Source organism: Mastomys coucha, unplaced genomic scaffold (assembly GCF_008632895.1).
Source record: "Mastomys coucha isolate ucsf_1 unplaced genomic scaffold, UCSF_Mcou_1 pScaffold22, whole genome shotgun sequence".
Classification (NCBI taxonomy): domain Eukaryota; kingdom Metazoa; phylum Chordata; class Mammalia; order Rodentia; family Muridae; genus Mastomys; species Mastomys coucha.
The window spans coordinates 58,158,217-58,184,574 of NW_022196905.1; the positions used below are offsets into that span (position 1 = coordinate 58,158,217).

Consider the following 26,358-nt stretch of genomic DNA (forward strand, 5'->3'; position numbering starts at 1 on the left):
CCCCCCCCCCCGCACCCTTGCCTGCACCCGAATTCCACCTGCACCTGGACCAAAAGAGAGAAAGGAGCCTCCATTGTAGGTTGACCCAAATACAAATTGACTGGAGGTATTTCCTGTCTCTCTGTAGCAAATCTCAAGAAGACAACTGTATTTTAAACTCTTGAAGAAGAAAGGGGACTTTTCAAAGACTCTGGTGCATTTCTTGACATTAATTATTTATTTTGCGTTGTAATTAATATTTTTCATGTTAGGGGATCTTGAGAATTTGTTTGAAAAAGTCAATTAACACATTACTTATTGATCTAATTTTATGAACATCTAAACATGCCCCCGTCCCCAGGAAAGAAACCAAGAACCTGTAGTTGTGATTCTTCATAATTACCACCTAAATTGAAGTCTTTGAGGTTTGGCTACATGGATAGACATAAGAGAAGGCTTATGGTAGAGAACTGTTAGGGGGTAGATCTTTGGAATAACCTTCAAAGGAACTACTAAACTAAAAAACTTCTAAACTAGAAAAACTAAACTAAACTAAACTAGAAAAACTTCTGGAAAGGCATTTTACTGTACTGGAGTTTTTGTTCCTAAGAAAGAAGACCTACTTTAGCTCCCTAAGGAGGGGACCTGTGGTTGAAAGAATAGGCTTAGAGATCTGTACCTCAATGAGTAGGGCTCTTGCAGCAGAGTGAGGGCCTGGGTTTGACCCCCATGCAGGAAAAGAAAACACACACCTGGTGGTATCCAAATCTCTTTAGCTTGCTGTGAGCTTTAAGGAGGGACTTAGCCCTGCCTTTTCTCACCTAATAAAGGGGGTTGTTTTCATCAGTGTTCTATTGCTGTGAAGAGACACCATGACCACAGCAACTCTTATAAAGGAAAACATTTAATTGGGGCTGGCTTACAGTTCAGAAGTTTAGCCCATTATTGCCATGGTGGGAAGCATGGCGACACACAGGCACACTGGAGTGTTGCTGGAGAAGTGGAGAGTTCAACATTCGGATCCACAGGAAGCAGGAAGAGAGAAATAATGTAGGCTTGGCTTGAGCATTTGAAACCCCAAAGACCACCCCCAATGTTCACTTCCTCCAATAAGGCCACACCTCCTAATCCCGGTCAAGTATTGACACACCCTAATGATGAAACATTCAAATATATAAGCCTTATGGGAGCCATTCCCATTCAAACCATCACATTGTTTTTAATAGTATTAAGGGAATAGTATTATTCATATTCAATACCGAGTAGTATTCCATTGTGTAAATGTACCACATTTTCTGTATCCATTCCTCTGTCTGGGTTGTTTCCAGCTTCTGGCTATTATAAATATGGCTGCTATGAACATAGTGGAGCATGTGTCCTTACTATATGTTGGAGCATCTTCTGGGTATATGGCCAGGAGTGGTATAGCTGGATCCTCAGGTAGTACTATGTCCAATTTCCTGAGGAACCACAAAACTGATTTCCAGAGTGATTGTACCAACTTGCAATCCCACCAGCAATGAAGGAGTGTTCCTTTCTCCGATTCCTCACCAGCATCTGTTGTCACCTGAGTTTTTGATCTTAGCCATTCTGACTGGTGTGAGGTGGAATCTCAGGGTTGTTTTGATTTGCATTTACCTGATGACTAAGGATGTTCAACATTTCTTTAGGCGCTTCTCAGCCATGCCCCAGTGTAGGAGAATGCCAGGGTGGGAAGACTGGAGTGGGTGGGTAGGTGGGGGAGCACCCTCAAAGAGGCAGGGGGAAGGGGAGGGGAAAGGGGGTTTCCAAAGGGGAGACCTAGAAAGGGCAAAACATTTGAAATGTAAATAAAATATCCAATGAAAGAGAAAGAAAGAAAATGATTCCTTTTGGCACACAGAACAGGCCTCAGAGTTTGGGCAGGAAGTGGTTTGCTCTGGGGAAGCTTCTGGGCTGGGTTTCCAAAAGCTGACTGTGTTCCTGAGGAATGCTAGCTTTTATCTAACGGTCAGAACTGTATTCCTGGTTGAGCACATTTCCGGATATTTGGACTGTGTTTTAGAGTTTGGAGAACTGGAGTTTCCTTTGGACCTGACATCCAGGTGCTCACAGAGACAGAGAGGCAAGGAGAACCAAGCTGGGAAACAAGGCCTCTTGGGAAGTGGGGAGAGATTTATGGCTGGAGACCGGAGCACCGAGCAGTTCTGCTTCTGAGGTGAAAAAGCTCCATTTTTCCCACCTTCCTGTCAGTGGCCCCATTTGAAGTCCTGAGGCAAACAATCATGTCGATCTGTCTCTGGGTACCCTTGGCTGCTAGACAAGCAATCTTGATTCACTTCCCAAGCATTGAGCAAGTGAGGAAGAGCCTGGAGTGGGGCCACATCAAAGGGGGAGATCACCTACTGTTCTGCTGTTATTCCACATGCCTTTGTGACACATCTGATCGCTTTCCTATGTGAAAATGCATAGACTATCTTCACAGATCATTTGACATGACATGTGACTGTAGGTAGAGACAGTGGCCCAAAACAGCACTGTCTTCAAACTCAGACGTGGACTTCCAGCACTGGGTGCTGGGCAGTGACACATGCCTGGCGTAAACAGTCTTATCATTCTTGAAGAGATTATTCTGGAGCAGGGGCACAGCTCCGAACCTAACACTTGATTAATACATCCCAAAATCTGGGTTCAATCCCCAGCATATGGTTTGAAGTCAGCCTCTCTCTGTAGTGGGTTAGTCTGCTACTGCCTGTATTGTAATGCTAAATATTGGCTCCTAAGGCCTGATTGCCCCCCAGGAATGAGGGAATCTGCAATACAATGTGACTTTGCTCCTTAATTTAAAACTACTGGTTAAATAAAGATGTCTACAACCTGGAGCTGGGCAGAATTGAGATAGGCAGGGCTTGGGGTTCCTGGAACCAGGAGGGGAGAAGAAGATGGAGAGAGGAGGAAGCCACCATGGGGTAGGCAAGTCATAAAAATATGGCCTTGAAGGTTAGCCAATTAAAGTTGAGAGCTGCCCAGATGGAACATGGCATATTATAATATGGGGTTATCGATGGGGACATTGATTCTCAGAGCATAGAGGCACCCAGCTCTGGTGCCGATTAAGGCTTATTATAAATATAAAGGGTGTGTGTGTGTTTTATCCAGAAACTGAATGAAGGCCACAATTGAGCTTAAATATATTCTACAACATCTCTCCACACTTTTGAGGAAACTAGGGAGGAATACTCCCAGTGGTACCCAACAATTGTTTCCTCCTCTCTGCTTACAAAGCCCCATCTTTAACTGGCCATCAATTCCCCTCCCTTACTTGAGAATCAGGCCAACTCCTGATTGGTCTAAACTAGTCGTCTATTTTTGGGTCTCCAGCACTCTGCCCTGGGGTTGCTAAGAGTGAATGTGTGGTCCTTGCTAGGTGCTCTGAAGGTAGGGACTGGTAAAGGCTTCTTTGTTCTGCTTTTTTTTCTCTCTTAAAAGTGTGTGTGTGTGTGTGTGTGTGTGTGTGTGTTTGTGTGTGTGTGTGTGTTCATGATTGTGTGGGAGTGTTTGCATCTCCACATACATGTGGAAACCAAAGATGGATGTTGGGTACCTTCTTCTATCAACCCTCTCCCCGCTTCCCCTGCCCCCATCAGCTCATTGCCTTGAGGCAAGGTCTAACACTCAGCGAGAAGCTTACTTTTCTTGTTAGATGTAGGGGTGGAGGGTGGAGGTTTAAGAAGCTTACCATTTTAGTTAGATGTAGGGGTGGAGGTGAAAGACTGGGAGATTTAGAAATTTGGGAAAAGGCATGCTAATGAAAAGGGAAATGTATTAGTAGAAATGTATGTATACTGTATAACCTTTACTTAAAGGACATAGGTCTCTGTAACGAGCCAAGAATGTAGACTAGCCAGTTTCAGAAACCTGTTGGCCACAAAGGCTCCCCCTAGCAAGGTCCAAGAACAAAAAGGCAGGATATGAGCCATCTGGGTGATTCTAGGGAACGGTCAGCCATAAAGTGAATAACATTGACCAGACCACATTCTTGTGCATAATGAGTGTATAAGACGTTTTCCTTATGACCCTGACTCAAATAGGGGCTGGGTCTCTTTAGAATTTTCCACTGTTCTCTTGTTATGTTTCCTTGGTAACCCCTCCACCCCCCTAGTTTGTGGTTTTTCCCTTTAAATACCCCTTACTCCTCGTACTCATGGTCGAACTCCTCTGGCCTGCCAGGCTACGTGTTCGACCCCAGACCTGGCTTATCCCCAATAAACCTTGTGCGCTTGCAGCAAGATTGGTCTCTTGTGAGTTATTGGGTGGTTGTGTCATCCCGAGACTTGAGTGAGGGTCTCCCTGGCTCTGGGGGTCTTTCAGAGGGTGGAGGTTTTGGGATCTCCTTGTTCCTGCCTCCCAAGTTTGGGGTTACAGGCATACTCACCCATTCCCAGCTTTTCACATAAGGGCTGTCGATTCAAACTGGGGTCTTCATGTTTGCACATCAAGTACGCTCACCCACTGAGCCATCTTTCAACCTCTCGCCCCTTTTTTATTAGTGGGTATTCATTGTACATAGTGATGGGTTTCAAGAGGAATTTGATGAAGTATACCACATACTTTAACTATGTTTGCCTCCATAGAACCCCTTTCTTGTGCCTCCTCATTTCCTTCCAGCCAGTCTCTATCATGCCCCTAGGCTTGATTTTGATTTCATGTCAAGTTTCTTTGTTCTTGAAATAGATTGGGTCTATGATGACCATTGGTGCCATGAGCGCACTGTTTAATAAATCTCTCCCAGAAGCCTCATGGGGGAAAGCCTGAAGACCAAAACCAGCTAGCTAAACTTGGCAGAGATAAAAGAGGGAATATTTGAGTGTCCAATGGCACAAGTCTTGGATTAATCAACCCCGAGAGCAGCACATCCAGAATTCCATGTTAAATAAAACAATAATCTCATCATTGAAGTGATTTCAGGTTGAGCCTTCCATAGTTTGAAGATGAAAGTATCAAGTGATAACCAACAAAAAACTATATTCTTCTAGTAAACAGTATTATCTACCCAGTTCTCTCCAGTAATAGTTTTAATTCTTAGGAGTCAAAATGTGAAGTGTGTGTGTGTGTATGTGTGTGTGTGTGTGTTATACATGTATGTGCATGTATATGGAAGGGTAGAGGCCAGAAGTTGATGCTGATATCTGCATCAATTTCTCTCTCCTTTACATATTACCCATTGAGCCATCTCTCCAACCATGATTTTTGAAGCATTGTTTTCTTGCCTGCTTGGTCATACATTTTTTTCTTCATTTCACAGGAACTGCAAGACCAACCATCCTTCTAACATGCATGATTCCCACTACATAAGTATAAAATTCATGGGAGAAATCTTTAAAGTATCCTTTGGATCGGTAGTTCTCAACCTGTGGGCTGCAACCCCTTTGAGGGTTGCATATGAGATATCTGTCATAATAGGCATTTATATTATATTATGACTTATAAAAGTAGCAAAGTTACAGTTATGGTGTGGGGTCACCACCGCATGAGGAACTGTATTAAAGGGTCACAGCATTAGGAAGGTTGAGAACTACTAATTTAGATACTTTAAAATCATTAAGGCCTCTAAGTTTATTTGAAAATACATCATATTTAGATGTTTTTGCCTGACAGGTATGAGTTTATTAGATTACTATTAAGTTAAAATAAATAAAACCCCAAATCTTGGCAGACAGACTAGAGCCAGAATTTGGAAGTATTTTCCCCGTCCTTAGATCATAGCCAGATTTTTCAAATGCAAGCATGCTTTTCGCATCTCTTATCCTAGGATTGCCATCTGTCCCGGTTAGTTTTCTGTCAACTTGGCACAAGCTGGAGTTGTCTGAGAAGAGGAACCTCAATTGAAAAAAAAAAATGCCTCCATCTGATTGGACTGTAGGCAAGTCTTGATTAATGATTGATGTGGGAGGGTCCAGCCCACTGAGGCAGGTGGTTCAGAGTTGTGTGTAAGAAAACAGGCTGAGCAAGTCAGTCAGCACCATTTCTTCATGGTCTCTAGTTCAGTTCCTGCCTTGAGTTCTCTTCACAATGGAAAGCAACTGTGGGCTACACTGGCTAGTTTCATTGTAGCATTTCAAGTATACTTTGTTTCTGTTGATCTTCTTTCCTCCATTCACCCACAGCCCTTTGGGTCCTCCACCTCAGTAGCATTGTTTTTTCTGTCGTGACACATGGACTCTACCGCCTACCCTCCCTTCCTCAGCATCTCTTTTTCCTCTACTCTTGTGGATCCCTTTCCAGTCTCATGCCATCCACCCCTTCACACACACATACATTCAATCATTAACAGATTCCATATGAGAAAAAACACGTATTTGTCTCCCTGGATCTAGGTTAGCTCAGTTAATATATTTTCCACATCTATCATTTTTCCCGCAATTTTTACATTTTTTTTTTATGGCTGAGTATAATTCCATAGGATGAATTCTTATGTACAGTACCCACCACCTTGTTTATTAAAGAACATCATCATGTTAGCAGATCCTGGTAAGTAAACCTGCAATCCTATTCCCTTACAAGTTTAATGAGTTCTCAGCTAATATTTATCATCAACAAGGATGGGAACTGCAAGTGAGGATCAGAGCAGGAAGAAGTGAGTCTCTGCTGCTGGGACTCCAAAGCTGGGGTGTGGCTGCCCCTCTCAGTCTGGAGAAGAAACAGACATAAATAAATATCTATGATACAGTGGTGTATGAAAATAAGAGGACTAAATTCTAGAGAAAACAGATACACACATACATGCACGTGCATGCTTGCATGCGCACACAACATTACTCTAAAGTCAGCAAGTTAAGCAGGACATTAGAAACCATGGTTCTAATGATGAAGAAAAGGGAATGTTAACAACCAGAAAAACGATCAGGAAAGGGAATAGCTGCCTCATCCAGGAGTGACCGAGCACAGAACGGGAACAAACTGGACTCAAGGCTAAGATAGAAGCACTGACGTGGGAAGGGCCCTAGAATGTTTGTTTCTTCTAGAAACCACTGCCAGCAGCTACATATTTGGGCAATGTTATTTTCTCCAGGCAGAAGCTTGCAGCTTTCCCATCCCCCCTCCCCCTCTCTTTCTCTCTCACTCCTTTCTCTGTCTCTCTCTCTCTGCTCAGGCTGCGTGCTGGGTGGTTTTGTGTGTTAACTTGACACAAGCTAGAGTCATCAGAGAGGAAGGAGTCTCAATTGAGGAAATGCCTCCATGACGTCCAGCTGTAAGGTATGGCATTTTCTCAGTTACTGATCAATGGGGGAGGGCCCAGACCATTGTGGATGGTGCCATCCCTGGGCTTGTGGTTCTATAAGAAAGCAGACTGAGCAAGCCTTGTGAAGCAAACCGGTAAGCAGCACTCCTCCATGGCCTCTGCATCAGCTCCTACCCTGCTTGAGTTCCTGTCCTGACCTCCTTTGATAATGAGCAATGCTGTGGAGGTGTAAGCCAAATAAACCCTTTCCTCCCCAACTTGCTTTTTGGTTATGGTGTTTTTGTCAACGCAATAGAACCCCTAAGACATTCTCACTTTCATTAGAAAGGTATTTGCCATGCTCCACTAACTCTCCCTCTGTGTATTCTTCATCTGCCCCTCTTCTTATTCCCATAATTCCACCATACTCACTAGTGGCAGAGCCACTGTGGCAGCATCCTAGTGAGGGGCCATGCTCCTTCTCTCCATTTTCCAACACACTCTTGACACAAAATTCAAGGTTAATATAAGTCAAGGCTAAGCTATAAATCAAGTCCATAGAATGAGTCCAGTCAAGTTTGGACCAGTTATAATGCATAACACACTAAAGACCAGGGTCAGTGTTATCCACAGGAAGCCATGGATTATGGAAGACTTTCAGGCCCACAGGCTGATTTTTTTACTAGCATTAGTTGAGTGGAGATGGGAGCAGAGCCATCAGGCTCACGGAGAGGCTCAGGGCCAGTGACCAGGCAGCAATCACAATCTGAAGCATTCTGCAAGATGCGTTCTACCAGCCCCTTGCTCTCCCAGAAGAGAAGCTCCACAGTGGTCTTAGCTGTAACCTCCTCTCTCAGGCAGTCCTCCATCTCCCCTTCTCTCTTTTGCTACTTCTGCCTGAAATATACGAGGAGGAACACAACTAGGCCAACTTGAGGAGGAAGGAAAATTAGAGAGCTTCCTTTGTCTGAGCTTCCTGGGGAAAGTGTCAGATGTCTCTGCGAAGAAGACATGAATTGACTACACTGGCTCATGTCAGTGTAGAGTTGGCTCTTTGTCCAGCTAACATTTATGAAGACCCTACTGTGAACTAAATACTATACCAGCTGGCCCGGATGTTCCAATGTGCAGAATCAGGTATGTTACCTGCCCGCATGCAGAATCTAGTCTAAAGAGAATGCCAGAAATGAATAACTACAAAAATAGTAGCCATGAAGAAGGTAGTGCGGGGGACTCTATATACGTAGGAGGTTTGGTGATTCAGAGATACCAGAGGAAGCTGCCTTCCTCAGATGTGATCCCTAACAACCAGAAACAGTTCTATGAGCTTGACTTCTTGCAGGGCACCAGCACAATTACCTGCTCTTTCCTGTCTAGCAATGTGCCCCATGGCTAGCTCTCTACATCTTTGCATGATTTTCACTGTTTATTAGAGAATGTTATTTAATATAAGGTAGTGAAATCACTTTCTGAAAGCTGCCACAATACAGAAGGACCAGAAGCTTAATGTATGCCCGTTGTAAGCCAAGTTCCCATTGATTCCCAAGTCATTTGTCAGAGCATAATAGGGAATGTGAAGAGAAACAGTAATTTGGCTCTTCGGAAAGTGCAGAATAGCCACACTTCATCATGTGGCAAGACTAAGTTCCTGCAGAAAAATCCAAGACCCTAGCTGACTCATCTTAATTAGGGATACCCAGAGAAGACGAAGGAAGACGAGCTGAGTTCGTTCCATTTGCCAAACCTCCAGTCCCTAAATTTTAAAATTAAAATTTTAGTTTGTGATTTAAAAATGAAAATAAGTTCTTGAATGGACTTTCTTCTTAGTTGCTTATATAAGAAGGGAGAGAAAAAAAGCTGGCAGAGAGATAGTTCAATGGGAGAGGGCACCCATTTATATATTTATAATATATAATATATATATTATTTATATTTTGCTGCCAAGCCTTGACCAGAGTGTTCACATTCTTTCCTCTCTCTCTCTCCCTCCCCCATCTCTCTTCCAAATCTATGTCTTAGTCCTGTCTAACAAAAAATAAAAAGATAAAACATACTAACTTATTTAAATAAATTGTATATGGCCCAACAGCCTTATATGAAAATGACCACCCAAAGAATGTGTGTGTGTGTGTGTGTGTGTGCGCACATGTGCATATGTGTTTGTGTGTGTGTGTCCGAGCACGTGTACACACAGAGGTCAATGGCAGGTGTTTTCCTCTATCATACCCACTTTATCATCATCATTATTGTTTATATTTTGTGTGTGTGTTTGTGTACACACATGCCACTGTGCACATTCAGAGGTCAGAGGACAACTTGAGGGGTCAGTTTTCTCCTACCACCATGTGGGTTCCAAGGATCAGACTCAAGTCTTCAGGCTTGAAGCACCCTGACCTGCTCAGCTCTCTCCCCAGCCCTCCACTATGGATTTTGAGACAGTGTATCTCACTGAGTAGAGAGCTGGTCATTTTGGTTAACCAGCAACCTCCCTAGAGTCCATTCGTCTCCCTTACCTAGTGCTGGGGTTACAGATCTGTAATCAGCTTTTCTTGAATGCCGAGGATCAGAACTTGGGTCCTCATGTTTATACAGCAATCACTTTACCCCACTGAGCCATCACACCAACCCAAACCATGAGTGTGTTTTAGAGTGTGCTTGGTGAAGAATAGAGAATATGGTAGGGCAAAAGGTGGAAGCTATCATGATGATTGATGAAGATGGGACCTAGTGAGGCCTGTTGGTTCCAGTTCTGTGGCTGGAACTGTCCTGAATCTTTGGAGACGAGGATGCTGCTTGCTTATGCCTGGGGATGAGAGAACCACTTCCTTTGTGGGGTCTGAGACTCTGTCTCTAAGGAAGGTCAGGAAAAGATTCATTAACTGCCTCATAGGAGATGGATCAAGGAGCTCAGGGTGGGGGTCCTCACTTGTGCTATCCAGATACACAATTTTAGTCACACAATCATATCAGGAGGCCATGTTCCACCTTAATTCTGGAAAATATATATATTTTAATATGAAGAGCTGGTCTCGTGTCTGTGTGTGCTTCTTATTGAAACTGATACCCAGGTTTCTTTCTGATATCCATGATGGCTTTAACAAATATGAGAGCCAAAAGCATCCAGGGAAACATTTGTTATCAAATTTAAATACTCAAGGCATTTCATTCAAATTCTTTTTATTTCAATATCCTCTAATGTTTACTTTTAATAAAAACAGTCTTATGCCAAAAAGAGGCAAGACTTATAAATGCAAATAAGCGTATGAATAAATACACAGGCCATCTTAAGTAATGTGCCAAATCTGTATAGGCCATCATCTGTATAGGAAAGACTATCCTGCACCTGCAACATGACCCAATGAGAGAGGATTTTCATCCATGGTCATTGGCTCCTCAGAATGAAGACCTCAGGTCCACATGATGATGATGGGTGGTAAAGGTGAGCACCGTCTTCCTCTCTCATGGGCTTCGTCAGCTTGTCTTCCATGGCTCACAGCAGCTCTCGACACACTCTTGATCCCTTAATCTTGTGGGTCAGATAGACACTCTCCAGTTCACTCTCCTCAGCCAGCGTCTTAGCCCCGCCATTCACCTATCAGCACTTTCTCAGCTGGACCCAAGTGTTTACCAGCCCACTCAATCCCAAAATTAAATTCTCATTATTCTTCAAAGCCTTCAGTCCAGATTGTCCAAGGATAGCCTGAAAGGATTTTTTTTAATGAAAACAAATATTATTTATCAAAATAGTTTTTAAAGTATTGTCTAAATTAGAATCGGTGGAGAATAAGTTCAAATCATTCATTTCAAGTGCTGATTCTTATAATATCCCCCTGTCAGTCCTCTATCCACTACTGTGTTTTACAAGGATGCCCCTACTCTACCCCTACAAGGACAGCATTGGAATGATGAGAAACTTGCAAGCATGGGACAGAAGAAACCTAGAGGTTCCTCTTGCCTCCTCTACTACAGGACCATTGGCTTCTTTTCAGTGGAAACGTAAGAGTTGGTTCAGGTCTCTCTGTTATGATAGATAGCTCACGGTAACAGTAGGACCGCAGTGGAATGATTCTTCCATTTCCTAAGTTGATTGAGGATCTAGCAAATGGTAGGCATCTTGTCTTCTGACTGCTGTGTCCTCAGTAAGCGCTTCTAGACCCTGTTACTTTACATTTGTTACTTTACAAGCATACAGTTTCTCTACTCTAACTTCCCCAATAACTTCCTTGCTACTTTTGCCGGTGAGTAGAGTTCTTGACATAAAGTCCATGTTTGGGGTGAATGACCAAATCAGAGCATCTTTCTCTGTGAGCTTGAACAGTCCCTGCATGAGGACTAGCATGGGAGGTACCAGACATAGAGCTCAGGAATATTTCTTTGGCACACGCATTAATCAAACCTAGAAATCTCTAGCCAACAGCAAACCCTGACAGCACCAACACCACCACATCCACCCCAGACTTTCTTATGGAAAATGCATGGATCTATGTCACTGGGTTTCCACTTTGCCATATTGACCTTTTGGGCAGGATCTTCAATGACATCTCCAGATCTGCTCTCCGCTTCCTTCCACCCACTTACCGCCCTGCCAGAAGGCTACACAAGCCATCTCAGCTTGGCTTAGCGTATCTATCCCTGGCTGGCCATGGCTAGTGGAGAACACTGGCACAGCTGAGAAAAGGAAGGCCAGGGGTTTCATTTTTTGCTCTCTTCAGGGCATCCAAACGCTATGGTAGCCTTTGAGGTCAAACTTCTTATCAGACTGTCCTTCCCACACAAATATATTTTCTTCCTCTGGAGTTTCCACATTTGGGCTTTCAAACTGTCCTTGACTCAATTTTTTTTTTATTCAATTTGAATAAAATTACCAGTTTCCTGGAAGAACCTGGACTGATAATGTCTCAAGTGCAATGAATTTGTGACATAGCCAGCCATGATAATGCCCAATGGGAGGTCTCCAGAATCGCTTCTTTCCCTCTCCTTTCCTGTTACCATCTTTATATGCCGTACATGACCGTATGTCACTGTAGTCTCTTACTACATATTTGCTGAGTGATGAGAAGCATCTCTAAGACACTCCTGAGCATCATTTTAGATTAGAATATACCAAGTCAAGGCACATTCGTCTAGACTATCCGATGTTAAATGTAAAGTTTTACTTCAGTGGATGGGTTCTATGGAACAAATCTCATGTTCCCTTTTCTCTTGCTCTGACTGACTTGTGGCTCGACTCTGAGACAAGTGATGCCAAGGGATGAGCTGACATTTCAGGGACAGCTGAACAGACCGGGAGATTAGTCTAATAGACTGAGAGATTAGTCTGCTGATCCTTCCTAAATCTTGGAGAAAATAGGCTCTTTACCTCCTGTCACCCAATTCCAGTGGACTGGCTTCTCAAGTTTATCACATCTGTGTTCTCCACCCAGACAGAAATGCTGATGAGGGTCAACGGGAGTTCCCTGAACCCATCCAGGTTTCTAATGCACAATTCAAATAGTCAATAGGGTTGAGTGTCACTCACCGTGTATATTGATCTTGCTGGTGCACAGGAGAATCGACTTCAAGCTCTGGTATTGGGGGGAGCACTTCCATGACCCTCACTAAGGGCAACCTTTGAGTGGACTCTACAGTTCAAGACAGAGAGCTGTGTCAGTCAACAGCAAGGCAAAAAGAACTTGCAGTATGGATGTGTTGGAAGACAACCCTGCCCTTCATCTAAAAAGGTTTGGGCAGTTTCGATCACTCGTTCGATTTCCTACCAATGGCTCTAATACTTTTAACCGACTTCACTCAACTCTGTGTCTGTGCCTTCATTTCTCCCTTCACCTTCTCACCCTGTTTCCTGAGACTGCCACCTGAGGCCCTGCTAAAGTTGCCATTGAAGGTGGCATTCGTTCCATGTTTAGGCCTCCAAAGGGGAAGATGACAAAACTTCCCCAACCAAGAGGAACAAATGAGACCTGAAACAGAGTCTCTGCTTGGGCCTGCAGCCCCCATGTCCCTGTTACCTCCTTACAGAACTGTCGTACTTGAGCCCTGGACATCCTTTGATTTTTATTTCATGGTCAGTAAATACCAACCGCATCTAGGGTACCACTTCTGTCATCCCAGTTTCACATCAAAGTCCCCAGACACCGAGATTGGCTTCTATCACTGGGTGAAGATGAAGGCGTTTTACACATGTAATCAGCATCCCAGACTGCTTAGTTCTGAGCTGATGAAAAGGGAGATTATTTTGAGCGGGTCTGATCCCAACTTAGTAATAAAGCTCTCTAAAGAGAGATCAGGTCGTCCCCAAGATCAGAGAGACTCTAGCTGCCTCAAAGAAGCAAGTAGCCATGTGGGACTCTAGGTGCCATGAAGGAGCTGTGGCTGGCCTTTGGTATACCGCCAGCAAGAAGCCAAGGTCCTCACTATGAAGTAAATTCTGCCAGGCATGAATTTGGAAGCAGGGTTTCTGGATGAGAATGCAGCATGACCAACATTTTATTTTAGCATTGGTTGTCTCTGAGCTAAGCCACCCTCAGCTAGGGAGTGCTCGAACTTCCAACTCACAGAAGCAGAGATAACACACATGTATTGTGTTAAGCCACTGGGATAATTGGTTACACCACAGAAACTGATATAGCGACCGATAGTGTGTCAGCCTGAACTTCACCAGAGGCTATGATTACAAATTCTTGGGCTCTGTCTAAGATCTATTAGACTTGAATCACCCTTCCTAGAAGCCTGGGAGCCTGGATGTTCTAGACTTCCAAATTGACTTGGGTGTACATGAAAGCTTTCAGAATAATTTTTCTGTGCAAATAATTGCTTAGACAACCCTCGACAAGACATCTTGGGCAGCCTTCTGCAATCTGAGATTTGAAGACTGATCTTAAAGGTTATATCAAAGGAGCCTACTCATAAAATGAATTAATTATCAAGGAGAATTAATGAAGTTCTTCTGACTGGAGAGCCAGGCTGCTCATCATCTGCTTGTGGATTCAGTTTGTGGATGTCTTACAGCAGAGAATAACCACAATGTAGTATCAAAAGCTATTACCTGTCAAAATAATGTCTGGTCTGGAATATTCTCTAGTGTTACAATATCTTTGGTTTCTCCTGGTATCTAAAGACACGCAACTCGTATGCTAATTGCAAAACTTCTAAGACTTGATTTAAAAAAAAAAAAACACCTAAAGTAAAATGTATGTCATTTTAATACCTTCTTCAGCAAAGCTAAGACAAGTGAAATTGTTTCCTATCACACTACACTGGAAAATAGAGTTTCTTTCAAATACTATGAATTCACCAGTGCTCGTGAAGGCAACAAGGACTGTCAGGAATATTTGAAAACATCACAAATGCCTTTTCAAGAATTTGTCAATTCTCCCTCCCAAACATTTGACATTTTTCAGGAAGCTCCAAAGAGCTTTTAAAAATTAAAAAGAACCCCAGTGTGGATTTCAACCTGCCTGAATCTCACAAGCAAGACTGATTTCCAGCAGTAGAATAAAGCCCTATCACACTGCCTGTGACGACGTCCAGGCTGCCCTGCATGCAATGTTTCCAATTTTTTTCAAAGAGATTTCTATCACTGTTCAAAGGTCTTTTCCATCTAGGACATCTGGGATCTAACCTCATTTCATCCTTCCAGTGTAATTTTGTGTTCCCACTGTGTAACCTGCAAGGGGTTTTCCCATTACTTTGCTCCTGGTGGGTTTCTGTCTGAGATCAGTTCATCTCCCACAGGGGAACATAGCTACACCTCATGTTTGGGAAGCCTGTTTTCCCCATCAATTCTTTTATGTATGTGCTTGTCTCCAAACTTCAGTTTACACACGTGTGTGTGTGTGTGTGTGTGTGTGTGTGTGTGTGTGTGTGTGTATTCTACATAAAATGAGTTTGGGGTGCGTGCTTGTCTGTGTGCAGGTGCATGGATGTGCATGCACAAGTGAACATGTGTGTACACATGTAGAAGCCAGAGGCGCCACTTCTTCCCAGGCCCTGTCCTCCTTGTGCTGCTGTTTTGAAATGGGGACTCTCACAGTCTGGGGGTTCACCCAAGTAGGCTAGGCTCCCTGGACAGTGAGCCCCAGAGATCTGCCTGTCACTGCCACCACTGCTGGCTTTAAAAAAAGAAAGGAAGGAAGGAAGGGAGGGAGGGAGGAAGGAAGGAAGGAAGAGAGAGAGACAGAGAGAGAAAGACACAGAAAAGAAGGGTTCTGGCTATTCTTGAATTCAGATCCTCCTACTTGTAAACAACCCACTGACTTAATTTTGTTATAATGATGTATTTGTCTTGGAAAGTGTTCGTTAAGGCCAGCTCATAAGACAAAGTCAGGGTTGGAAAGGGGATGCACACAGTGGGTAGTAATGAAAGCAGGAACCATCTGGGCAATAATGGAGGACATGTTCGAAGCATATTTTCTGCCATCCTTTCTTTCAGAGCTGGTAGAAATGGCTGTCACATAAAGACATTCAATGAATGCCTAGGATAAATCATTCTCTTCCAGCTGTGGACTCTTCACACTTAGGAGTTTCTTCCTGCATAAAAGAGCCATCCTTTGCATTTTGAGCTAGTCTATAACCAAGCAGATAGCTGTAACCTTCCCTGTTTTATGAACCCAACCTGCATTTTAAGAGTCATCAATATTACGGGTAATAGTTAAGCAAATAAAAATTAAGATTTCATGTTATCTTGCTTAGTTGCAAAACATCTGGCACCAGTCATTTATCTTCTCTTCTGTAGGAAATTGAAACCTGCATAGTCTTTATATTTCTGGTCATAAACATGCTGGGAAGTATAACTTTACATCACCATTAGTTTTATTTGGGGATACTATGAATTGGTCATCCACCTACTTTTGACATTCGTTAAGCCTCTTTCACAATAAAAGTCAATTTTCTCTTCTCTGCATTACCTTAGGACCCACCCACACTAACGGCAGGAAAGAAAATGCTCTTAACCAATGTTAACCTGTCTCTTAACCAATGCTAACCTGTCCCTTCCAGGGACTCACAGTGTCACAGAGCTGCTATAGCTTTTTAGAGGGAACAAGTCTCATCTCTGTTTCCAGGGTTAGATGTAAAAAGCAAGATGAGTTTTGATACAAGCCAGCTTGATCCCCAGGTCATCACTCCCATTGAAAACTGTGCTTCAGACTACACCGTTGGGGCAGAACTGATTGAACGGACCATGACTCTAGCTAGGAACTACCTATAAACCAGTAACTTCAACCAAGTATCACAAAATCCCATTGTCTTTGCTTTGTGTGACTTCAATTGCTTTGACCAGTAAACCAGTTATTTACACTCCTAGATTCCATTTTCTCATTAGCAGGAGAATGAAAGGCTTATAAAATTACATAAATTGATTTGTGTCAAAGAACAGCACAGATACAGTGCTTGATTCAACAAGGGTTTCCTTTATCCCAAGGCAGCCTGGAGTAGATTCTCTGTAGCTGCTGGGGCCCTAGGCAGGAAGGGCTGTGCCTGGGGCACCAGTGTTTGCTGGGAGGCTTGGCAAGTGGTCAGTGTTCAGTAAAGAGAGTTAAAGATTTCACCGTTGGAGGCAAGCTATGGAATGACACCTTCTCCTCCTCCACAGCTAGAGTGAGTGGAAGCACTGATGTCAGAGACCTGATGCAGTATTATACAATGGCTGCCCAGCGGACTGCAAGTGGACATCTCACGTTCATCTCAGGAACACAGAAGGCAGTGGCTGGAGAGACGGACGGCTCAGCAATTCAGAGTCCTTGCTATTCTGTGTGTTTGTTTTCACCTTTGCCATTCTTAAGATTAATTTTTTAATTTTAAAGTTTATTTTTGATTTTTTTTTTTATTGAGACTGGATCTTACTATGCAGCCCCAGCTGTCCTGGAACTCACTATCTAGACCAGTGTGGCCTCAGACTCACTGAGATCAGCCTGTCTCTGCCTCCCGAGTGCTGAGATTTAAGGTGTGCGCCATTATACCTGGCAAGATTCATGTCTTGCTCACCTTCCCTCTCCTATACCTGTCTCTCCCTAGGGCTGTGCTGTTTCATAAACTTTTATCATGAATGAATGGCCTTCCAAAAGCTATGCTACTGTGAGGGGCACAAGGATGGGTAAAAGGAAGTCATCATCCAGGTGATGATGACAACTGAATGAATAAGACGGTAAAAAAAATTAATACCAAGACAGACCACATGAGCCACCTTGTTTCTCAGGCATGAAGGAAAGTATCAGGGTTCCACTTCCTCCACGTGGCTCTAACATGTGTCCCGCTCTGTGCCAGAAAGGATCCTGGTGAGCTCTCCTTGTTTCTTTTTTGGAGATGAATGATTCTCCCTACATCACAGTGGGTACCTGTGTGACAATACTAGATTTGTGTAGTTCATGAGCCACAGAGCCACTGTGGAGAGCATGGCTAGCACCAACAACAGACTGTTGAATGCGGCACCCAGGCATCTGCTTTTCTCCTTCCCTGTCTTCATCTCATGCTACCGCATTACCAGAGACTCAGGCTGGCACGCTTTTCTCCCTTACCTCTCCCTGCTGCCTGCAATCCATCATTACAAAGAGCGGCCTTAAAAACAGCGCTCAGGGGAGATGTGATTTTCTTTCCACTTCTCTCTCAGAAAGAGCAGCTTAGACTGGTGGTGGTAGGGTGGACGCAGTTAGGTTAAAGGAATATAAATAAAAAGGAATCCACCTCTTCTCCCTTTGAAGATGCTAAGCCTCAAAAGATTGTTGGTCTTTTAAAAAAGGTCATCACCCTGGCTCTGCACCAAAACTATATGCCTGGTAATAAAGCCAGGGGGTTTTTATTGAGAGCTACTGAGGGAAGGCAGGCCTAAGACTGGCTTTTTTTTTTTCTTTTTTTTTGGATGCAGGAAAGCCACAGGCTCATAAATATAACTTGTGAGGCTCATCTTGTGGCTAGCCAGGACTTAAAATTTGTGACTTCTCCAATTATATGAGGTGACAGGGGAACAACTGACTTGTTCTCAGACAAGACTGTTGTGCTCAAAATTATGGCCAGGAAACAGAAATGGCCAAGCTTCCTCCGGCAACTACAAAATTCAGCAGAGCTGGGTTAAACCATTCCTGGGGCAGAGCAGGTCTACTAGATAAGAGAGCCGACAAACAGAAGAATCACCATTACTTTCCTTTAAAACAACTTTTTCTCCTTAAAACAACTCTATGGGTTGTGTTTTTTTTTTTTAATGTTATTAATTAAATGAAATTTTCATGAACCACACAAAATTCCCATTGACTTGATTCATATATAGCTGACATTAACTAATGCTTACTAGCCAAACATGGCTTGATAACTTGTTAATACCAACTAGGAAGTCTGGAGTCTTTTAAACTTAGGTCTTTAGGTGCACACAGTCTAATTTTTCCCAGACTAAGGGTCTGGGTGACTGCTGGTTCCAGTAGCTAACAAAAGCCTTGGGTACACGATTCCCCAGGGAAATGTTGGGTCACTAGGTGGCTGCCATCGCCCTGCAGTGGAAGACAGGGCGTAGTCTAGTTTCCTGTCATTTGAAAAAAGAGTTTACACAGCCTATCTGAAGCCCCCTTTGCATCTTCTCAGAAGTGCAAAGGAGCTGTCCACCCCACTGGAAACAAAGAATATCAGTCAATACCACTCAACTCTGTGGCTTTCCAAGGAGTCCAAAATATTCTTTCTTGCCAGGCATACAAGCATAACCCTACCACTTGGGGGACTGAGGCAGGAGAACTATAATCTTGAGGGCCAGTCTGGGCTATGTAGTAAGATCTCTCTCTCTCCCTCTTTCTCTCTTTCTCTCTCTCTCTCTCTCTCTCTCTCTCTCTCTCTCTCTCTCTGATGGAGGGGGCTGATGGAGACAGAGGATCTGGCTGAGCTGGATGGGTAGCTAGGGAGATGAGGGGTCAAACCCTGCCCTGCCAGGTAAAGGCTGTTACAGTTTGGATAGAAAATGTCCCCAGAGAGAGAGAGAGAGAGAGAGAGAGAGAGAGAGAGAGAGAGAGAGGAGAAAGGGGAGGAGAGAGGGGAGGGACTGGAGGAGATTAAAATGGAAACTAAACAGAAGCCAGGCTTTGAAACAGACCTATAAACCCAGGCACTCAGGAGGCTGAGGCAGGAGGATCACAAGTTTGAGTACCACTTCAGCTGTACAGTAAATTATAGCAAGTTAATGGGATCTTGCCTCAAGATTTAGAAAGGGGGGGATGGGCATAGCTCAGTGGTGTAGAGTGCTTGCCTCGTATGCCCAAGGCCCTAGATTGGATTTCCAGGTTTTTAAAACTCATTTCTCTTTGTTGAAGGAGAAAGGCATCCCCCTGTCCATATCATAGTCTTTCTTTTTAATGTGATTTGACAGCAGGAATTCAGAAGGAGGCCACACAATCAGAAAGAAATGAAGTTGAAGCCAGGGCATCTGTCACGGCCTTCTTAGCTGCTCTAATTAGGGTTCCCTTAGTCCCTCCCTGCTTCTCCAGAGAGGACAGGGGGCTTTTTAATTGAGGCTATTAGGAGTTCTCTTTATACAACGACACCCCGTGAAGTGAAGGCTCCAGCAGAAGCTCTGCCCACTCTACAATTACTTCATGCAATTCTGAGAAATAATGGTATCTTGTCTCATTTAAAAATAAACCCCAGGCGTATTCCCTGTGGCTTTCTCTCCCCTGCCTACTCACACGAGTTTCTTCTTGCCAATTAGGCAAACTTCCCATTATTTAAGGAGGTGGCTTTGATCATAACTGTCCCTTGATAATGAGACGTACTAAGCTGGATTCCCCTTGCCCACAGTTCCTTTATTCCAAACCCGAGGCTCCTTAAGATGGACTTGGATCTCTAGTTTGCTCTGAACTGATACTGCAACTTTGGAATTTCCTGTCTTATGCCGTAGGCTGCCACGGAACTCACCTGGAATAACCCTCACGTTCAAAGTGCTCAGCTTCGCAGAGTCACCCCCTCTTAAGAGAACAGATGTAGATTTGTACTTATGACCTGTTCCAAGAAAAGAGATTAAACATTTAGATGACAAACAAGCACATTCTGCTAGATTAGAGCCACACCTCTAATCCCAGCACTTGGGAGGCTGAGGGAGGATCCTGATTGAAGTCAGCCTGGGCTACATAGTAAGGCCTCAATGCCTCTCCCTTCCAAAATCACATTCTCGCTGTCTTCATTGTGCAAAGGATTATCAAGGAGTTCGAAAGGGGGTCTAAAGCAACAAGGCATTAAAGGCCCTTTACTGTTAAATCCTCTCTCACTAACAAACACAAGGGCCTGTTGGTGCAAGACTTTAACCTTACTTAGCACTGCACCGGAAAGGTAGAGGCAGATATATCTCTGTGAGTTCCAGGTCAGCCAGAGCTACATACTAAGTCCCTGTCTCAAAACAAACAAACAACAAAACAATAACAACAACAAAAACCCACAGACCCTTTCTAAAGGAATAGTTTCTCCATTACCGTAAATATCATTATGGCCTGTCTGCTCATGAAAGAGTATCAGCTCTTACTTACAAAATACTACTTTTCTCTACATTGATATGATGTGCAGAGCATTTAGGAAACATTTCAGATTAATTATGTGTAATGGCATGAGTATTGTGATTTTTTTCATTACTTTGTAAGAAAAACCATTGAAGGCCATCAAATTTGTCACCTGGATAGATGTTTGAAAGAATTTAAGGTATTTCCCAATACCCATGTCTTTCTAGGCATTTTCCTATTCTGTATCTTTCTTTCTTAATTGTATTCATATAGGAAAATAGTTCAAGAAACATAGATCTGTGAATTATTTTCAAATAACATACACTTATTTAAAATAACAAAGATTTCAATGCCTATAAGATACCAAGTCTCTATACTATAAGTTTGTTAATTGTGTAGCTTTGGACAAAACCATTAACTTTTCTGAGTTTGGTCATTTTCCCCCCCTTTTCATGCATAAAACAAAAATAATAGCACTGTTTACATATTGTTCTGGTTTCATTCTGGGGCTAGGACAAATACTAAAACCTAAGACAACTTGGGGATTGACTTGTCTTATACGTCCTGGTAACAGTCTAGCATTGAGGGAAGTCAGGGCAGTCCTGCTTGCTATTCTGTAGGTTGTTCCCTCCACCAGGAAACTCACCTCACAGCCAGGAGGTACAGCCAGCATAAACCCCAGAGGCTGCCATTTGCCGGCTGGCTTGCTCACTGGCTTCTACCTTCTAAGAGTATCTAGAACCAGCATTTACACATAGTAGTTACACAATAAGTGGCTGACTGAACTAAAAAGAAAATCAGGGGGCGGGGGAGGCACGTGTTTGTATGTGTTTCCCTGGACAAAGGAATGCCCTCACAGAGACAACCCTTGCAATAAACCCTTGTGTTTATTTCTCAGGACTTACTCTGCCGTCTCCGCACTCTCCTATGGTCTTCAAGTATTTTGTGGATAATAAAGATGATGCCTAGCATAAAAACTAATAGCACTAAAATGTACCAAGTGATTCTCACGGAACAAGTGACAGCTGTAAAAATTAAAACAAAAACCAATTAAACACTGTAAACCAGTAAAGGACGAGTAGCCGCTAACATGCAGCTCTATCGTATCTATAGCTCCCAGGGAGCAAGGACAGAACCAACTCCTGGTTTCTGCCTTTTGACCTCTACTCATGTGCCATGGCATATATGTGCACCCCCTCCCCCCCCACACACACATATTGTACACAATGAGCTGGTACCACAGCTAAGAGGCAATATTGTGGCACATGCCTTTAGTGGAGAAGGTGTTTGCAGCTTTAACTGGAACAGGCTCACTCGCTTCCCTGAACACCTTCCCACTGTATGACATGAAGCTACTAAATGAGGAAATTGGCCAAGTGGCTCCCAGGGATCCATTCAATTCAAGCTCCTGGCATTTAATTTCACTTCCAGGTGATGCCAATATCAATGTTCTTATTGTACATCAGGAGTGCCATAGGGCAGCGGCCCTAGACCCAGAGCTGTGTGCCATTAATCATCTTGGTCATGGGCTACCCAGCCCCCAAATATGTCTTTAAATTAGCAAAGGTCCAGCAAGCACCCTGGAAATGGGGCTGATGGAGACAGAGGATCCGGCTGAGCTGGATGGGTAGCCAGGGAGATGAGGGGTCAAACCCTGCCCTGCCAGGTAAAGGCTGTTACAGTTTGGATAGAAAATGTCCCCAGAGACTCCTGTGATGGAACGTTTAGGGAGGTTGCACCTTCTATATCTATGTTTGCTGGAGATATAATTTTAAAAAGATAATTATCTTTAAGGTAGTTAAGCTTTAGAAAAGCATTCAAAAGTAATGGGAAAAACGTCCATATGTTGGGAGCACCAAAATGCCTGGGGAACCATCCCGCCCGTGGCACTAGCAGCTCCAGGAGGGACTTGTTTGCAGGGGATTGCCTTCTCTGGTTTTATGTTCATCTGACTCTGGGCTCCCATCCCAGCACACTGCTTGACATACAGAAGGCACTTGCTGAAAGGGATACATCATTTCTAATAATAAACTTTACGGGTGAGGTGGGGCACAATGCTTAGCAAAAAATACTAACTGTGGAGTTCAGAACAGGGTGTTCGGAACTTAGTCAGCCTTGAACAGAATTTAGATAAGTCTGACCTTCTTTCGCCTTAGAATCAACCAGTGACACGCCCCGCAAGTGAGTAATCCACACAGTATCACGTCAGAAAACTCCTCTCACTCGAGCTGTATCAGTTCTGAGAGAAGATACATTGAACTAGCTAAAAGCCAACTTTAATTTTCTATGGATATTTACCTTTGAAAAGAACTCCCACCTTTGAATTCTGAGGTTTGTCGGCTGTTTACCGAGCACAGATACCAGACATACTTCAGTTATCCTAGGACAGAGAATCTTTCTAGCGTCCCTTTCTAGTGTTTCAGGTCATATCTCTCACCAACCCAGATATACCACTTCTGTCTCTGGTTATGGCTGAGTCCCATAAAAATACATTTTTGAGAGAAGAAGTAAACAGATAAAGAGATTAATATTTTTTCAGGCTGCATAATTTCAGCAGCAAAATTCCTCAGCTACGCGACTTCTGGTGACATTTGGTTAATGTCACAGCTCTTTCTTAATTTTATATATAGATGCCAAAAGTTTCCCATTCCCTCTAATTTCCTTCCAAACTTACATTTTACATCCATTTCTAGGCGCAAGAAAATGTGAGCGCAGTTGTTCATATTTTTCATAAATCTACAAGTGTGGTTGAGAGACTTTTCCCTGGCTGGATCTTCATCTACAGCTGTGGCTTGTCCATGGTGGGTTGCAGGGGTGCAGGTAGTGTTCTCTTCCTTCATAGGGTCAGCTATAAGAGCGGCGGTGATATTAAAATACTGACAGGGTGAGTAAAAGTCACTTGCCTTCACTTCCATTGATCCCCTCATGACAAGACCTACAGAGAGGTTAAGAACAGGTTATTTGCAGAATGGTGATATCTAATAAGAAAACACAACTCAGAGCTAAGTATCACTAGGCATAGTTGTGAAGCCTGTAATGCTCAGAGTGCTGATGTAGGACAGTGCCAGGCTACCCTTGCAAGGCCCTGTCTCAAAAAAAAATCACAAAGACCCAAATCTCCTCCTTTTTTTGTATAGAACAAAATAGAAAAAGAAGTTATGGACACTATAAATAATTATCAAATTTGTAACTTTTTAATTATTGGCTTTCCTTGGCATACAGAAACGCCACCTTTGTCACTTCCTTCATCCTCACATGGTATTTCCCATGTGTGTGTTTCTCTGTGTCCATGTATCAGCAGAGTGCATATACAGGTAAACTGATGTGTGTGCCTGCAGACATGAAACACTGATATTTTACAGGAATCTGGGGCTTGCTGATGGGCTAAACTGGCTCCCAGGGATCCTTCTTCCACTTCCCCATTGCAGGGGTTACAAGTGTGTGTTACACACACCGCTTTTCATCCTGGTTCTAGAGATCTAACTTAGGTCCTTGTGCTTGCCGGGTGAGCACTTTAAAAATGAGCACCTCCCTAGCCCAAATGTCTCCTTTTTAAAAGGACATCAGTCATTCTGGGCTAGGTTTCAGGACAGTGATCTCATCTTAAGAAAATTATATGTACCACAGTCTTATTCCAAGTAATGTCACAGCCTTGGTGGTGAAGGTTAATACTTTAACATATTAAAATTTGAGGGGATGCATTTCAGTCTACACCACGAGTTATCCCAAAACTTTACTGACTTCCCACAAATAGGAGGATTTAACTCCCTCCCCATAAAGTACTGGAGAGGTAGACCAGTGTTTCATTGTGCGGATGTAAATGAAACACATTGTCTTTTCTAGCAAAGATTTAAACTGAGACACAGTTAGCTCTGTCTTTAAAGAACTTTGTAAAGCTACAGCCTTGGCCTCAGAAAAAAAATTCCTCCCCAGTCAGCAGTTTTCTAAGATCAAAGTATGAGCTCAACATTGCATCCTGTCTCAGTTATCAGCAGTTATCAGATGTGTTGCTTTAAGTTAGCCAGCAGCAGAATCCAAGGCTAAGAGTGGGCCACTCCCAGTGAGGCACAGTGTCCCTTGGAGCTAGAAATAAAAATCCAGTGAGACTCCTGGAGGGAATACTTGCTTGTTTGATTAAAGCTGGCCACACGCCCTTCTGTAAAAGCAAATCTTTTTACCTTGCTGAAATAGTTTGGATTTTGTGGTCATTTTCTCAAGACCCTAGACTTAATTTTAAAATAGTCAAGTGCAGAAAAAAAAATGGCATTGTATTACCAATCAGGAATAGGTGAAGTAGTTCCACTTGGTCCTTTGGGACACAAAGACCAGAGTCTTGAGTCACTGTGAAAAGGCCTACTTTATGGCTAACTTATTGCAAGGAAGACCTATGTGAACAAAAGTGGAAAGACAACATAAAGAAACCATCCACAGAGGGAAGAGTCAACCCATGGGATGGGAGAAAAGATTCACAGTGTATAGCTGATAAAAGAGCATACCCAGCATATGGAAGGAATTCCCGTCAAGGAAGGAGGAGTAAGGAGAAAAACAGACAACCTGATTTTAAAATGGGCAAATGTCGGGTATAATGGTAAAGCCTGCTGTCTCAGCTACTTCAGAGGCTGAGGTAGGAGGATCGATGGACGCTAGGAGTTCGAGGCCATCATGGGTAGCATAAGAAAACTGTGTCTCAAAACAAACAAACTCACACAGAACTTGAACAGATTTTTACATCTGTTAAAAGATCTACATCCAGTGGGCATATACAAACATCCAGTGGGCATATGTAAACATGTTCAACATCTCTTGTCATCATAAAAATTCATGTTCAACCACAAAAATTCAGCCACAATCAGATATAACCTGACTCCTATCAGGGTGACCAGTGTGGAAAAGATGAATAAACAGTACTGTTGAGAATGGGGGGAAATTGGAAGTCCTTGTTCTGATAGTGGGATAGATACTATTTCCCAGTCAGCTTGTGAAATAGTAAATAAGTCCCTCAAAGACTGAACAGTCTAATCACCATTTACTCCAACAAGCTCACTTCCTGACATACAGCCAAAAGAGGCGAAATCAGACTCTCGAAGATGTATTCCCACTGAAATGGGGAAACCACTTGAATGTCTGCTGGTCTAAAGAAAATGGGATCTGGAGAGAAGCTCAGGAGTTGAGAGATGACTCAGTAATTAAGAGACCACACTGCTCTTCCAGAAGACCCTGTTCAATTCCCAGCATCTACATGGCAGCTCACACACCCTTTGCAACTCCAGTCCCAGGGGATCCAATGCCCTCTTCTGGCCTCTGAGGCACTGCAGATGTGTGGTGAACAGATACATGTAAATACACATACACACACACACAAAAAAAAATAGAGCAAACTAAATCTTTAGGGGAGGGGAACAAAGATGAAGAAGAGGGGAGAAGAGGGAGGGGAAGGGAAAGGAGAAAAGAAGAGGGGATTGTTGTATTTCAAGCCCCTGTTGGTGGGGATGGTGACTGCCACATTTCAAAGCCCTGTTCACATATGTTTGAGGCGGCAGAGCAGTGATGGCTGCCAATCACCTGCTTTTTAAAATGCTTCCTAGTCTACCATCGTTGGAGAGGTATTCCCCCAACTTGTTTTCTGTAGATTTGGGGCAAAATCTAAAGATGGTTATAAAACTACAAGAAAAACAGTTTTGTCCAAAACCAATGCCAAGGAATCTTGATCCTATTCTCAAA

The 26,358-nt window shown here is 43.2% G+C and overlaps 1 protein-coding gene across 1 annotated transcript in view; it reads right to left on the bottom strand.

Annotated features, from left to right (window-relative positions):
* Positions 1-10,340: 10,340 nt before the first annotated feature.
* Tmem156 (transmembrane protein 156) overlaps positions 10,341-26,358 on the bottom strand; it is a 28,551-nt gene continuing 12,533 nt past the window's right edge. Inside the window, exons 3-7 of the mRNA XM_031342401.1 lie at positions 23,312-23,572; positions 21,543-21,662; positions 20,063-20,146; positions 12,699-12,801; positions 10,341-10,880 (exon numbers count right to left, since the gene is read on the bottom strand). Coding sequence (XP_031198261.1) covers positions 10,856-10,880; positions 12,699-12,801; positions 20,063-20,146; positions 21,543-21,662; positions 23,312-23,572 — 593 coding nt within the window. The 3' untranslated portion in view covers positions 10,341-10,855. The remainder of the gene's footprint in view (positions 10,881-12,698; positions 12,802-20,062; positions 20,147-21,542; positions 21,663-23,311; positions 23,573-26,358) is intronic.